General features: G+C 44.3%; 1 protein-coding gene across 1 annotated transcript in view; it reads right to left on the bottom strand.

Moving 5' to 3' along the window:
• Positions 1–1655: 1655 nt before the first annotated feature.
• The window catches only part of LOC124034322 (adhesion G protein-coupled receptor A2-like), an 81796-nt gene continuing 67931 nt past the window's right edge, over positions 1656–15520 (bottom strand). The window contains 14 exon segments of the mRNA XM_046347352.1: positions 1656–3226; positions 3229–4300; positions 4465–4554; positions 5406–5554; positions 5635–5758; positions 5852–5979; positions 6135–6346; positions 6487–6676; positions 7010–7210; positions 7298–7459; positions 7628–7777; positions 7942–8140; positions 8246–8410; positions 8626–8839. Coding sequence (XP_046203308.1) covers positions 2882–3226; positions 3229–4300; positions 4465–4554; positions 5406–5554; positions 5635–5758; positions 5852–5979; positions 6135–6346; positions 6487–6676; positions 7010–7210; positions 7298–7459; positions 7628–7777; positions 7942–8140; positions 8246–8410; positions 8626–8839 — 3401 coding nt within the window. The 3' untranslated portion in view covers positions 1656–2881.

Genomic DNA, 15520 nt, shown 5'->3' with positions numbered 1-15520 from the left:
TTCTTCAACGTTCTTGAACAGACTTTGAGGTACGTTTTCTCCGTTTGGTGGGGTGTGGCTTGAAGCAGTGAGTGACATATTTGAAGGGTAGCGGCCATGCTGACAGCGTTCCACAGCCCACAACCCAATCCCTCCCTGTTTTGAACTGGTCATTCAGAACAGCACTGTTTCCGTTTAATTGAATGTTACAGTACGTTTTTATCCCGAACCAGTAAGGGAAAACGGGGCTAGTAAGGGAAAACGGGGCCAGTAAGGGAAAACGGAAAAAGGAAGAAGGATGTGGCAGTTCATATGAAAAATAACCAGGAACATTTCCGAGTACATGCCAGGGTCAAAGAAACGTTACTCTCAGTTCATTTTATCCAAACACCGATACTTGTCCAACCTGTTCATGAAGGGGAGAAGTTCCCTCTCAGTGCTGATGCGTATTTGAATCCGAGTTTTAGTAAAAACATATGATTTTACAAACTGCATTCTCTCATCCTAGATTAAGGATCTCACACACAAACACATATTCACGGAAGCACATGCACACACACACACACACACACACACACACACACACACACACACACACACACACACACACACACACACACACACACACACACACACACACACACACACACACACACACACACACACACACACACACACACACACACACACACACACACACACACACACACACACACACACACACACACACACACAAGTCAACATAATAAGAGCAAAAGGATTCTTCAATGCACAGCCGTACTGTAGAAATGGACAATCTCAGATTCCATTTCATGCTATAGTTGATATGCACAGAATAAGAATACAACTGCAAATTGGCCCTTTAAGGTATCCAAAATCAACATCTTATGTCAATTTTAGACTTAGCTTGTAAAACTTCCTGTGAATAAATGAGTATTTTAGGTACACAAAAGACAGGCCTTGAATTCCTGGCAAACCCAACAAACAGTTCATAAGTGACAGAGATGAAAGTACACATCCCATACCATCACTGTGATGGAAGCAAAAGTAAGAAGCAACACAACCCCATGATCTATCTCCAACCCCATGATCTATCTCCAACCCCATGATCTATCTCCAACCCCATGATCTATCTCCAACCCCATGATCTATATCTCCAACCCCATGATCTATCTCCAACCCCATGATCTATCTCCAACCCCATGATCTATCTCCAACCCCATGATCTATGATCTATCTCCAACCCCATGATCTATCTCCAACCCCATGATCTATCTCCAACCCCATGATCTATCTCCAACCCCATGATCTTTATCTCCAACCCCATGATCTATCTCCAACCCCATGATCTATCTCCAACCCCATGATCTATCTCCAACCCCATGATCTATCTCCAACCCCATGATCTATCTCCAACCCCATGATCTATCTCCAACCCCATGATCTATCTCCCACCCCATGATCTATCTCCTTTACACATTTAAAATAAAAACCTCTTCATGAGCTGAATCCCAATTTGAGATCCACAAGTGATACTTGAAGTTCTTTGCAATTATTTAAATGAAATGTACGAAAGTCTCACCCAGCGCTCTGAGAACGGAAATGATAAGTGAGCTGGAGGTTTTTGGATTACGTTAACTGAATGTTTCAATAAGACCTTTAGCAACACAACTAGCTTATTTTGAGTCAACTTTATTGAACTCCAAGCACAGATAGGACACATGGAAATTCATTTCCTTAGGAATTAATCATGCAAAAACATTTATTTTCATTGTGATGCATCAGTGAGATTCAAACCTATAATCTTACGTTCTCTATTCATGGAATTAGTCCACTGCGCCACCCGGATGGAGCTAGCATGCCATGTTTTTTTTACGAGTACAAAGCTTTTAATTTTAGTCTATTCAAACGGACCCCATTTTACAGGGAAAGAAGCACTCGGGTATGGCCAATTAGTGGGCAAGGCCAACACACCTGAACACACAAGATACAAGATAAAGGATAGAAAGAGTTTCATTGATGCGGATGAATGGAAATATATGTTTTTAAATAACATTCTTAAAACTTCTTCTGAACGTTACTAAAGTTTTCTTGTGTTTTTTTATGGAAAGTTAATATTCTCGGAACAATTTGTGAACATTACTTTAATTAGAACCTTGAAGAAGCCTGTAGAAAACGTTATTCTATGGTCATGACATTCCCAGAGAAGAACGTTGCTTCTTAACGTTCTTGGAACAATTTGAGGACATGACCTTAAATATAACCATGACACTATTTTGATTTTCTATCTTTATCTTTAACTCTGTATTGTTGAAAAATGACCTGTAAGTAAGCATTTCATTGTTAGTCTACACCTGTTGTTTACGAAGCATGTGACAAATACATTTAGATTTAATTGTTTTATTCAAAACCTGTAGGAAACATTATGCTCAAGTACTGAAATTCCCACAGAAGAACGTTGTTTCTTAAAGTTCTCTGAACTATTTGAGAACATCCCAAATGTCAAACCAGTTGGAGAATGTTTCTAGAACATTACTAACATTTTTATTAAATGTAACCATGTTTGAAAGTTCTCTTAAAGTAATGAAATACAAAGAAAATAACCTTTTTTTGGTCAAGCTCCTTGAATGTGCTGAGAATGTTCCAAAGACAAGCAACAATCCTGCACCATTTGCAGAAAGTTGTGGGAAGGTTTTATACAAAATAACCATAGGACAACCATGCTCTCACCAAGCTCTATAAGAAACATATGGTTCTCAGAACGTTATATGCTAGCTGGGGAATTACACACATGGATTTCAGATCAGGATTTGTCTCTATAGGTGTAGGACACTACAACAACAGCAGTCATATCAAATATTGCCAGGGTCCACTGTGGACATTTGCTGGGAGAGAGTGAGTGTCACACTGTAGTTTCACTCTTCCACATACTTTTCATGCCCACAGAGCTCTGGGAATGGTCTGTACAACTTGTGTCCAATTCCAGCTCTATCACAGAGCTCTTGATGATGCCGTTAGGGGCAGCCCCTGGCACAGTGGTAGTGATACTGTTCAGAGGGTAGGAGCAGCGCTTAGCTTCCCGCTCTGCAGCCACTGCCAGTTTCAGATTGTCTCGGCTGGCGCTGCACCTATTACCTTGCATGGCCACCCTGCTGGCCACAGAGGGGAGCAGAGGGAAGGGCTTACAGCTGCCACTGCTGCCCCCGTCGCTACCCTCTGAGGGGCTGGTGGTCACTGTCCCCCCACTCTCCTACCATTACCGTTGGTTAGCGGGCTGGCTGGGCTTTCAGAGTGGCTGTGATGGAGACTGCCATTCTCACTAGTGGCCTGTTTGTGGGCTGGATGGGCAGTGTTGTGCTGCTCTATACCTGTAGGTCCCAGTGCTCCCATACTGCCCCCTCCCCCACCAGTCCTCATGGCTTTGAGACGGTAGTGACCTCTGCCTTCACCTCGGTGGTGATACTGACTGCTCCCTTGTTTAGTTCTGCCACTGACCTTCCTCCTCTGAGGCTGAACAGGGGCTACAGAGCCTAGTGTGGGCAGCAGGTTGTTTGCTTGCTTGTTGTTATTGTCTGTACTGGTGCTGGTGTTGATGCCTGCTGAGGCACGAGTGGCATTGTTGCTATTTTCTTGTGCCACCTGCAGCAGGTTGGTAAGTTTACAGGGCCCAGGGCCCACACTGCTGATCCCACTGGGGGTGGAGGAGGACCTGGCTGATGAGGTGTTGTGGGGATCCCCTGGAGGATGGCAGCCAATGAAGATCTGGGATCCCTGTTCAGAGGTGGTCTGCACCCCACTCGCAGTGGTGCAGGTGTGCGTGTAGACTGGTATGGGCTGGGAGAGCCGATTTCCTGGACAACACCTTAGCCAGGAGGCCTGCACATCCAGGCGTCGGAAGCAGTGGTGGACCACCAGGAACACCCCCAACATGGTGGCAGCTACTCCATAGAGACAGCTGAACAATAGGCTGCTGCGCCCTGTCAGCCACATGGCCATGGCTCCACAGCTCCACAGGGCCAGGAACAGGAAGTGGGTGGCTACCAGCACCAGGAACTGCACTTTCAGGGTGTACTGGTCCTCTGGGGTCAACGCAGCATGTATGGTCCCCACCACAGAGTCTGTGGACAGGAGGCTGGTGCTGCCACCCAGGGCTGGCTGGCTCTCAGGCACAGGGGAGGACAGGGAGAATCTTTGGCACTCTTTGGACACCCGGTGCCTCAGGCGAAACACAGTGCACAGGAAATAGATCCAGGTCACCAATACCGCCAAGCCTGCGGGGACAAAGAAGGCCCCCAAACTGGGCCGCCACACCAACCAGCAGCTGGAATATGCAATAAAAAAGTCAGTAAGGTCATAGCAAAACAAGGACACCTCTATGTATTCAAAATCTCATAAAAATGTCAACTTTTTCTCTTGAATAAGCACTAAACCAAAATATACTGTGTGAAGGGCCAATGGGTCAATAGTAAAATGTGAAGCACTCACTAAGGATTGTTGTCCCCATAGTTGTTGACGTTGACAGCTGCTGTGATGCCACATACGATGAGAGGAACACCACCAGCTATTAGATAGAACCTGTATTCAGGAAAAACACAAATTAGATGGATCAAATCAATTTGTATGAAAAAGGAAGTAACAGTGAATAACAGTGAACTTATTTAGGAGTGAAGTATCATGTGAGAGATACAAGTCTATAATATTGGAAACAACAACCAAAACCCAAGAACTGTATGACAAATAGTTTCTGTGTATTCTATATGATATTTAGGGTCTTTGCTGTAGTGATCCCTAGGCTAGTTGTCTGTGATCTCCTGAGCTGAACTGAGCTGTTAGTTGGGCAGCTAGCTGATACAGTGTAACAGTGGGCAGCAGGCTGCAGCGGGGTTGTGATTCATCAAAGGGCCAGGTGTCATTGGAGGGCTGACCACATGCGGCGGTGGTCGACAAAAGGGGTTTGGGAAAGACAGAGAGGTCAGCAGTACAGTGCATGATCCCAGCCAGGGAGCACTAGGGCAGAACGGAACATGGGGAGGGGAGTGGCGCAGTAATGAGGGGACAGTACGCCCCCTTCATCACCCTGGACAGATTTACAATATTCTCCTCAACCTCTGTTATCCCTCGCTCGTATATTCCTCCCCTCCTCCGCTCTGGGCTCAGCTCTCTGCATCTGTCACTACCGCTCTTCTGTGCCTTGGCAGTAGTCTACTGTTTTTCCCTCCAAGGTTTTCTAAAACAGAAGAGCCTTGCTTCTAAACACAATGGTGGTCTTTGATATGACACAGTTTGGGTGTCTGTTCACATGAATACAGTCATTTAAAATAGCACCCCACGACGAGCTCCCAATTCAACCACTGACCTGTTTGACAATGACTCACAACCTTCTCATATAAAAGTCGACTCTGTCTCGCCCTGATGACATCACTGACCTGAGCATAGGCCGCTGAGTAGGGGGAACAGTAGACTCTCCCGCTGCTTGCCGTGGTATCCTCCAGACAGACTCTTTGTAGAGGACTCTGGCGCTGACACCGATCCACAGCAGAGTAGACAAGGAGGAGTAGTGTAGAGCGATGCCCACCTGACACAAATCACACCGGGTCAGCCGTGACACACCACACGTAGAGAGCATAAGCTGGGTCTGAGAGGAGAGGTACTTACTGCCTGGCACACCATTGGGTAGCTGGTCAGGGTGATGCCTCCTGTGTACACAGCTGTGGTCATAGCGATGTGGAAGCAGGTATTGAGTAAGGTGTGCCAGCTCTTTCTGGATATATTTGTAGAACTACAGGAGGAAACCAAAGATGAACATTAGCAGTGGAAAAAAGGCAGTGGGTTATGTCAGATAATAAAGCATGCACGCGCAAACACACAGTACCTGTGGTGTAGTATGTGTGTGATGATGATGGTGAAGAGGCAGAGGAGGAGGATTGCAGTACAGGTGTAAACCACAGGGTGGAGCACCCTCACTGACATGGGTGGGGAGTGGGGGAAGTCAGGAACCTCCTAGGAAAATAATATATATATGAATGCAATGGCCACACTGTGGGGCTTGGTATAAAATCCTGAGATCGTGAGAAGAGAACATTCTTCCAGTGCAGTCCTCATTACATTACATCCACCATGAATATCTGAGAGTGAGTGATCCCAGCATACCCTACCTGCAACACAGCGTAGTTGCTGAGCACAGAGCAGCGCAGGGTGGAGGTGGCAGAGTCCGTGTGGGCTAGTTGGCAGCCCTCCTGGCTCCACCCGCCCTGCTTCTGCAGCAGTGCCTGTAAGCTCCAGTGGGCCGCCACCGGCTCGCTGCCTGGGGTCAAGTGACGCAGGGACACCAGGATAGCCTCCGAGTGTTTCCACAGACTGCACCCGTCTGCCAAACAAAGGAGGAGATAACCATCAGCAATTATTTTTTTATTATTATAAAATGGACATGTTTTTACCCGTCTCTGTGAATGAGATGAATTGTGTAATAATAGTATAATAACTGCTCCAAACAGCCAGTTCCCTCACCCAAGCCTACGTAGACCACTGGGCTGTTGATACTGTGTCTGCGGACGTGCTCTCCAGGACCGTTGGAGTTCCCAGAGAAAGGGAAGAACCTCCCTGTACGGAACGCCACAAACTGGAGCTTACAGTCTGACGGGGCGTCCGGGGGGAACAGAGAGGCAGGAAGAACCACAGAGGCCAGGGCTACAGCATTCTAGAAGGAGGGGGGGAGGGAGATCCTTTACTTTCCTACTTTCAAATATATTTGGCCATATTATCTCAATGGAATAGGCAACAGAAAGTTCAAACACTAAATTACAAAGTCTAAAACCTTAGGATTTTCTCCCTCTTTCATGTCAGCTGTTGTAAATGACTGTGCTAAATGCGGTTCCATGCCATCTCCAAGTAGGTCACGAACTGAGGTGTGTTCCCTCTAATGACAACCGTATGCACTGTCTGCCATTGTACCACAGACACACAACCACAGTCCTGTTAGTGGGTGAGGTTAGGTTCAGGTCTGGGTGAGGGAGACGGAGACATTGCTCACCTTCATGGGGAAGTTGTTTAGGGAGGTGTTGTGGGTGCCAGTGGTGCAGCGGAAGCGGAGCTGCTGTTCGTGGGTGGGCTCTGCCCCCTCCATGCCCAGGTTGCCTAACAACGTCTCCCTGCGTTGGTAGGCTGTGCAGCTCATTCCAGTGAAGTGGGCCGGACGGATAAGGTGGGCCTCCATCACAATGTTCCTGGAGATCTTTGTAGGGAAAAAACAACTTTGATTATAATTCAACCTTTAAATCAAAATTCTAGTACATAAAAACATGCTCAACTTTGACAGTACCATGGAGAGGTCCTGGGCATGGCTGTGTAGCTGGGGCCAGGCCAGGGTCTCCAGAGAGTGGACTATGGAGCTGCAGGCTCTCTTCTCTCTCTGGGCATGGGCCAGGATCTGATCATCCACCTGCATCAGGTTACTGCCCATGTCCACCAGCATCTCTGACAGCTGACACATACATACACATGTAAAGACATGAGGACAGAGTCAGACACATACAAAAACAGGCATTCACATAAACACAGGGGGCAGAAAGAAACAAGGGAATCCAGTCAAAAGACACCACATAAAACCACAAAGACATGCATTGAGGGTATAAAGATCTCATCGCCCTACCTCTCTCAGTGGTCGGATATATTCCATGAATTTCTCCATCATCTGGGCCACGTACATCACGTCCATGGTGTCGGTGAAACCGGATGCCTCCACAGTGTAGGTACGCACCTGACGTGCCAGAGTGGCCGCATTAGAGGCATTGATGGGCATCTGGAAAAAGAGGGAGCGATAACTCATATGTTTTGTTACTTTTTACACATTTACCTTTCAGGCTATTTACATATTACTACCATAAGACATGCATCATACTTTGATTTTATATGTACTGGACAAAAATAACTTGGGACAGCCCAAGCACAGCCTCTGGCACTGACCAGGATGAAGGTGTGTAGGACCCGTGTGATGTCGTTAGTGTAGAGACAGTTGTCATAGTCTCCCTCCTCCCAGCTCCCTGAGCGGTCACAGTAGCGTGATGCCTGCTTCTGCACCACACCACCCCCCATGGACAAGGAGGGGTAGCGCAGCTGGAGACAGAACTGGTAGGAGGTGATACCTGCCAGGGTCTTCTGCCACCTAGGAACCACACCCAGAAATAATGAGGAAGCATGTTTAATCAGAAAGTCTGTTTTTATTGTGGATTTTGTTTCTGGAGAGGGGAATTATTGTTTTCTTCCTTACTTGAACTCTCCCCGGTTGTTCGTGACTCTCTCCTCCGGACAGAAGGAGGCACTGTTCTCCAGCACCACTATCTCCACACTGCGGGAAGTGTTGCCCCGCCCAGTGGCCACCACACACTCCCACTCTCCACTGGCCTCCACATGCACGTTGGACAGGATGAGCTCACTGCACCGAGGAGACAGCACATCATTCACTGCCGTCACCACATACAGCACAGCACAGCACACTAAACCGCATGTCCTGTCAGCAGAAACTAAACAAACAGTGTCATATTTCACTTAAACCTTTATAATAAATAAGTGAAAATAAAACAACTGAGGGTCGCAATAAAATGAAGAATTTGAGTGCTGGGAGCAGACCCCTCAGTACTGTAACGTTACCTGGTGATGAAGGTGCAGTCATGCACCACGCTGGACTCCAGACTGACACCCTGTTCAGGGTCAGAGGTCACCAGCTGGCCGTTGTGGCGCCAGTGCATCGCAGTGATTTTGTCCACCAGGGCGGCAGTGCAGTGGAAGGGCATTCGGTCCCCCTTGAAGACCACCTGGCGCTGGGAGGGCAGGAGAGACAGGGTGTGCAGCTCCAGAGGCCCATCTGAGTGAGGAGAGTAACACAGCACAGTCAGGGGAAGGGAAGGCAGATGAGACCATAACAAATCACTCTGGTTATTTATGCTGCTCTCTCATTACTCAACCTCAGCTTAATACTTATGAGGAAGGCATTATGAGTCAGTTTTTTGGGGAATATTGGATGCAGACAGCCCCAGTTCATAAAGGCAGACCGCAGAGGAGTTGTCAACACAGGCACATGCACTTGGAAATAGAACCCACTGAGTGGAAGAGGAAATAAACCCACTGAGTGGAAGAGAAAATAAACCCACTGACTAGAAGAGGAAATAAACCCACTGACTAGAAGAGGAAATAAACCCACTGAGTGGAAGAGGAAATAAACCCACTGACTAGAAGAGGAAATAAACCCACTGACTAGAAGAGGAAATAAACCCACTGAGTGGAAGAGGAAATAAACCCACTGACTAGAAGAGGAAATAAACCCACTGAGTGGAAGAGGAAATAAACCCACTGAATAGAAGAGGAAATAAACCCATTGAGTTGAAGAGGAAATAAACCCACTGACTAGAAGAGGAAATAAACCCACTGAGTAGAAGAGGAAATAACCCCACTGACTAGAAGAGGAAATAAACCCACCGAGTGGAAGAGGAAATAAACCCACTGAGTAGAAGAGGAAATAAACCCACTGAGTAGAAGAGGAAATAAACCCACTGAGTAGAAGAGGAAATAAACCCACTGACTAGAAGAGGAAATAAACCCACTGAGTAGAAGAGGAAATAAACCCACTGACTAGAAGAGGAAATAAACCCACTGAGTGGAAGAGGAAATAAACCCACTGACTAGAAGAGGAAATAAACCCACTGAGTGGAAGAGGAAATAAACCCACTGACTAGGAGAGGAAATAAACCCACTGACTAGAAGAGGAAATAAACCCACTGACTAGAAGAGGAAATAAACCCACTGAGTGGAAGAGGAAATAAACCCACTGACTAGAAGAGGAAATAAACCCACTGAGTGTAAGAGGAAATAAACCCACTGACTAGAAGAGGAAATAAACCCACTGAGTGGAAGAGAAAATAAACCCACTGACTAGAAGAGGAAATAAACCCACTGAGTAGAAGAGGAAATAACCCCACTGACTAGAAGAGGAAATAAACCCACTGAGTGGAAGAGGAAATAAACCCACTGAGTAGAAGAGGAAATAAACCCACTGAGTAGAAGAGGAAATAAACCCACTGAGTGGAAGAGGAAATAAACCCACTGAGTGGAAGAGGAAATAAACCCACTGAGTAGAAGAGGAAATAAATCCACTGAGTGGAAGAGGAAATAAACCCACTGAGTGGAAGAAGAAATAAACCCACTGAGTAGAAGAGGAAATAAACCCACTGAGTAGAAGAGGAAATAAACCCACTGAGTAGAAGAGGAAATAAACCCACTGAGTAGAAGAAGAAATAAACCCACTGAGTAGAAGAGGAAATAAACCCACTGAGTAGAAGAAGAAATAAACCCACTGAGTAGAAGAGGAAATAAACCCACTGAGTAGAAGAATAAATAAACCCACTGAGTAGAAGAGGAAATAAACCCACTGAGTAGAAGAAGAAATAAACCCACTGAGTAGAAGAGGAAATAAACCCACTGAGTGGAAGAGGAAATAAACCCACTGAATAGAGGAGGAAATAAACCCACTGACTAGAAGAGGAAATAAACCCACTGAGTAGAAGAGGAAATAAACCCACTGATTAGAAGAGGAAATAAATCCACTGAATGGAAGAGGAAATAAACCCACTGAGTGGAAGAGGAAATAAACCCACTGAGTGGAAGAGGAAATAAACCCACTGAGTAGAAGAGGAAATAAACCAACTGAGTAGAAGAGGAAATAAACCCACTGAGTGGAAGAGGGAAATAAACCCACTGAGTAGAAGAGGAAATAAACCCACTGAATGGAAGAGGAAATAAACCCACTGAGTGGAAGAGGGAAATAAACCCACTGAGTAGAAGAGGAAATAAACCCACTGAATGGAAGAGGAAATAAACCCACTGAGTGGAAGAGGAAATAAACCCACTGAGTAGAAGAGGAAATAAACCCACTGAGTAGAAGAGGAAATAAACCCACTGAGTGGAAGAGGAAATAAATCCACTGAGTAGAAGAGGAAATAAATCCACTGAGTGGAAGAGGAAATAAACCCACTGAGTGGAAGAAGAAATAAACCCACTGAGTAGAAGAGGAAATAAACCCACTGAGTAGAAGAGGAAATAAACCCACTGAGTAGAAGAGGAAATAAACCCACTGAGTAGAAGAAGAAATAAACCCACTGAGTAGAAGAGGAAATAAACCCACTGAGTAGAAGAGGAAATAAACCCACTGAGTGGAAGAGGAAATAAACCCACTGAGTAGAAGAGGAAATAAACCAACTGAGTAGAAGAGGAAATAAACCCACTGAGTGGAAGAGGGAAATAAACCCACTGAGTAGAAGAGGAAATAAACCCACTGAATGGAAGAGGAAATAAACCCACTGAGTGGAAGAGGGAAATAAACCCACTGAGTAGAAGAGGAAATAAACCCACTGAATGGAAGAGGAAATAAACCCACTGAGTGGAAGAGGAAATAAACCCACTGAGTAGAAGAGGAAATAAACCCACTGAGTAGAAGAGGAAATAAACCCACTGAGTGGAAGAGGAAATAAATCCACTGAGTAGAAGAAGAAATAAACCCACTGAGTAGAAGAGGAAATAAACCCACTGAGTGGAAGAGGAAATAAACCCACTGAATAGAAGAGGAAATAAACCCACTGACTAGAAGAGGAAATAAACCCACTGAGTAGAAGAGGAAACAAACCCACTGAGTAGAAGAGGAAATAAACCCACTGATTAGAAGAGGAAATAAATCCACTGAATGGAAGAGGAAATAAACCCACTGAGTGGAAGAGGAAATAACCCCACTGAGTAGAAGAGGAAATAAACCCACTGAGTAGAAGAGGAAATAAACCCACTGAGTGGAAGAGGAAATAAACCCACTGAGTAGAAGAGGAAATAAATCCACTGAGTGGAAGAGGAAATAAACCCACTGAGTGGAAGAAGAAATAAATCCACTGAGTGGAAGAGGAAATAAACCCACTGAGTGGAAGAAGAAATAAACCCACTGAGTAGAAGAGGAAATAAACCCACTGAGTAGAAGAGGAAATAAACCCACTGAGTAGAAGAGGAAATAAACCCACTGAGTAGAAGAAGAAATAAACCCACTGAGTAGAAGAGGAAATAAACCCACTGAGTAGAAGAAGAAATAAACCCACTGAGTAGAAGAGGAAATAAACCCACTGAGTAGAAGAATAAATAAACCCACTGAGTAGAAGAGGAAATAAACCCACTGAGTAGAAGAAGAAATAAACCCACTGAGTAGAAGAGGAAATAAACCCACTGAGTGGAAGAGGAAATAAACCCACTGAATAGAAGAGGAAATAAACCCACTGACTAGAAGAGGAAATAAACCCACTGAGTAGAAGAGGAAATAAACCCACTGATTAGAAGAGGAAATAAATCCACTGAATGGAAGAGGAAATAAACCCACTGAGTGGAAGAGGAAATAAACCCACTGAGTGGAAGAGGAAATAAACCCCTGAGTAGAAGAGGAAATAAACCAACTGAGTAGAAGAGGAAATAAACCCACTGAGTGGAAGAGGAAATAAACCCACTGAGTAGAAGAGGAAATAAACCCACTGAATGGAAGAGGAAATAAACCCACTGAGTGGAAGAGGAAATAACCCCACTGAGTAGAAGAGGAAATAAACCCACAGAGTAGAAGAGGAAATAAACCCACTGAGTGGAAGAGGAAATAAACCCACTGAGTAGAAGAGGAAATAAATCCACTGAGTGGAAGAGGAAATAAACCCACTGAGTGGAAGAAGAAATAAATCCACTGAGTGGAAGAGGAAATAAACCCACTGAATAGAAGAGGAAATAAACCCACTGACTAGAAGAGGAAATAAACCCACTGAGTAGAAGAGGAAACAAACCCACTGAGTAGAAGAGGAAATAAACCCACTGATTAGAAGAGGAAATAAATCCACTGAATGGAAGAGGAAATAAAACCACTGAGTGGAAGAGGAAATAACCCCACTGAGTAGAAGAGGAAATAAACCCACAGAGTAGAAGAGGAAATAAACCCACTGAGTGGAAGAGGAAATAAACCCACTGAGTAGAAGAGGAAATAAATCCACTGAGTGGAAGAGGAAATAAACCCACTGAGTGGAAGAAGAAATAAATCCACTGAGTGGAAGAGGAAATAAACCCACTGAGTGGAAGAAGAAATAAACCCACTGAGTAGAAGAGGAAATAAACCCACTGAGTAGAAGAGGAAATAAACCCACTGAGTAGAAGAGGAAATAAACCCACTGAGTAGAAGAAGAAATAAACCCACTGAGTAGAAGAGGAAATAAACCCACTGAGTAGAAGAAGAAATAAACCCACTGAGTAGAAGAGGAAATAAACCCACTGAGTAGAAGAATAAATAAACCCACTGAGTAGAAGAGGAAATAAACCCACTGAGTAGAAGAAGAAATAAACCCACTGAGTAGAAGAGGAAATAAACCCACTGAGTGGAAGAGGAAATAAACCCACTGAATAGAGGAGGAAATAAACCCACTGACTAGAAGAGGAAATAAACCCACTGAGTAGAAGAGGAAATAAACCCACTGATTAGAAGAGGAAATAAATCCACTGAATGGAAGAGGAAATAAACCCACTGAGTGGAAGAGGAAATAAACCCACTGAGTGGAAGAGGAAATAAACCCCCTGAGTAGAAGAGGAAATAAACCAACTGAGTAGAAGAGGAAATAAACCCACTGAGTGGAAGAGGAAATAAACCCACTGAGTAGAAGAGGAAATAAACCCACTGAATGGAAGAGGAAATAAACCCACTGAGTGTAAGAGGAAATAAACCCACTGAGTAGAAGAGGAAATAAACCCACTGAGTAGAAGAGGAAATAAACCCACTGAGTGGAAGAGGAAATAAATCCACTGAGTAGAAGAAGAAATAAACCCACTGAGTAGAAGAGGAAATAAACCCACTGAGTGGAAGAGGAAATAAACCCACTGAATAGAAGAGGAAATAAACCCACTGACTAGAAGAGGAAATAAACCCACTGAGTAGAAGAGGAAACAAACCCACTGAGTAGAAGAGGAAATAAACCCACTGATTAGAAGAGGAAATAAATCCACTGAATGGAAGAGGAAATAAACCCACTGAGTGGAAGAGGAAATAACCCCACTGAGTAGAAGAGGAAATAAACCCACTGAGTAGAAGAGGAAATAAACCCACTGAGTGGAAGAGGAAATAAACCCACTGAGTAGAAGAGGAAATAAACCCACTGAATGGAAGAGGAAATAAACCCACTGAGTAGAAGAGGAAATAAACCCACTGAGTAGAAGAGGAAATAAACCCACTGAGTGGAAGAGGAAATAAACCCACTGAGTGGAAGAGGAAATAAACCCACTGAGTAGAAGAGGAAATAAACCCACTGAGTAGAAGAGGAAATAAACCCACTGAGTAGAAGAGGAAATAAACCCACTGAGTAGAAGAAGAAATAAACCCACTGAGTAGAAGAGGAAATAAACCCACTGAGTAGAAGAAGAAATAAACCCACTGAGTAGAAGAAAATAAACCCACTGAGTAGAAGAATAAATAAACCCACTGAGTAGAAGAGGAAATAAACCCACTGAGTAGAAGAAGAAATAAACCCACTGAGTAGAAGAGGAAATAAACCCACTGAGTGGAAGAGGAAATAAACCCACTGAATAGAGGAGGAAATAAACCCACTGACTAGAAGAGGAAATAAACCCACTGAGTAGAAGAGGAAATAAACCCACTGATTAGAAGAGGAAATAAATCCACTGAATGGAAGAGGAAATAAACCCACTGAGTGGAAGAGGAAATAAACCCACTGAGTGGAAGAGGAAATAAACCCCTGAGTAGAAGAGGAAATAAACCAACTGAGTAGAAGAGGAAATAAACCCACTGAGTGGAAGAGGAAATAAACCCACTGAGTAGAAGAGGAAATAAACCCACTGAATGGAAGAGGAAATAAACCCACTGAGTGTAAGAGGAAATAAACCCACTGAGTAGAAGAGGAAATAAACCCACTGAGTAGAAGAGGAAATAAACCCACTGAGTGGAAGAGGAAATAAATCCACTGAGTAGAAGAAGAAATAAACCCACTGAGTAGAAGAGGAAATAAACCCACTGAGTGGAAGAGGAAATAAACCCACTGAATAGAAGAGGAAATAAACCCACTGACTAGAAGAGGAAATAAACCCACTGAGTAGAAGAGGAAACAAACCCACTGAGTAGAAGAGGAAATAAACCCACTGATTAGAAGAGGAAATAAATCCACTGAATGGAAGAGGAAATAAACCCACTGAGTGGAAGAGGAAATAAACCCACTGAGTAGAAGAGGAAATAAACCCACTGAGTAGAAGAGGAAATAAACCCACTGAGTGGAAGAGGAAATAAACCCACTGAGTAGAAGAGGAAATAAACCCACTGAATGGAAGAGGAAATAAACCCACTGAGTAGAAGAGGAAATAAACCCACTGAGTAGAAGAGGAAATAAACCCACTGAGTGGAAGAGGAAATAAACCCACTGAGTGGAAGAGGAAATAAACCCACTGAGTAGAAGAGGAAATAAACCCACTGAGTAGAAGAGGAAATAAA

The sequence above is a fragment of the Oncorhynchus gorbuscha genome, linkage group LG04 (assembly GCF_021184085.1).
Source record: "Oncorhynchus gorbuscha isolate QuinsamMale2020 ecotype Even-year linkage group LG04, OgorEven_v1.0, whole genome shotgun sequence".
NCBI lineage: Eukaryota > Metazoa > Chordata > Actinopteri > Salmoniformes > Salmonidae > Oncorhynchus > Oncorhynchus gorbuscha.
This window is presented reverse-complemented; position numbering and strand designations above follow the sequence as displayed.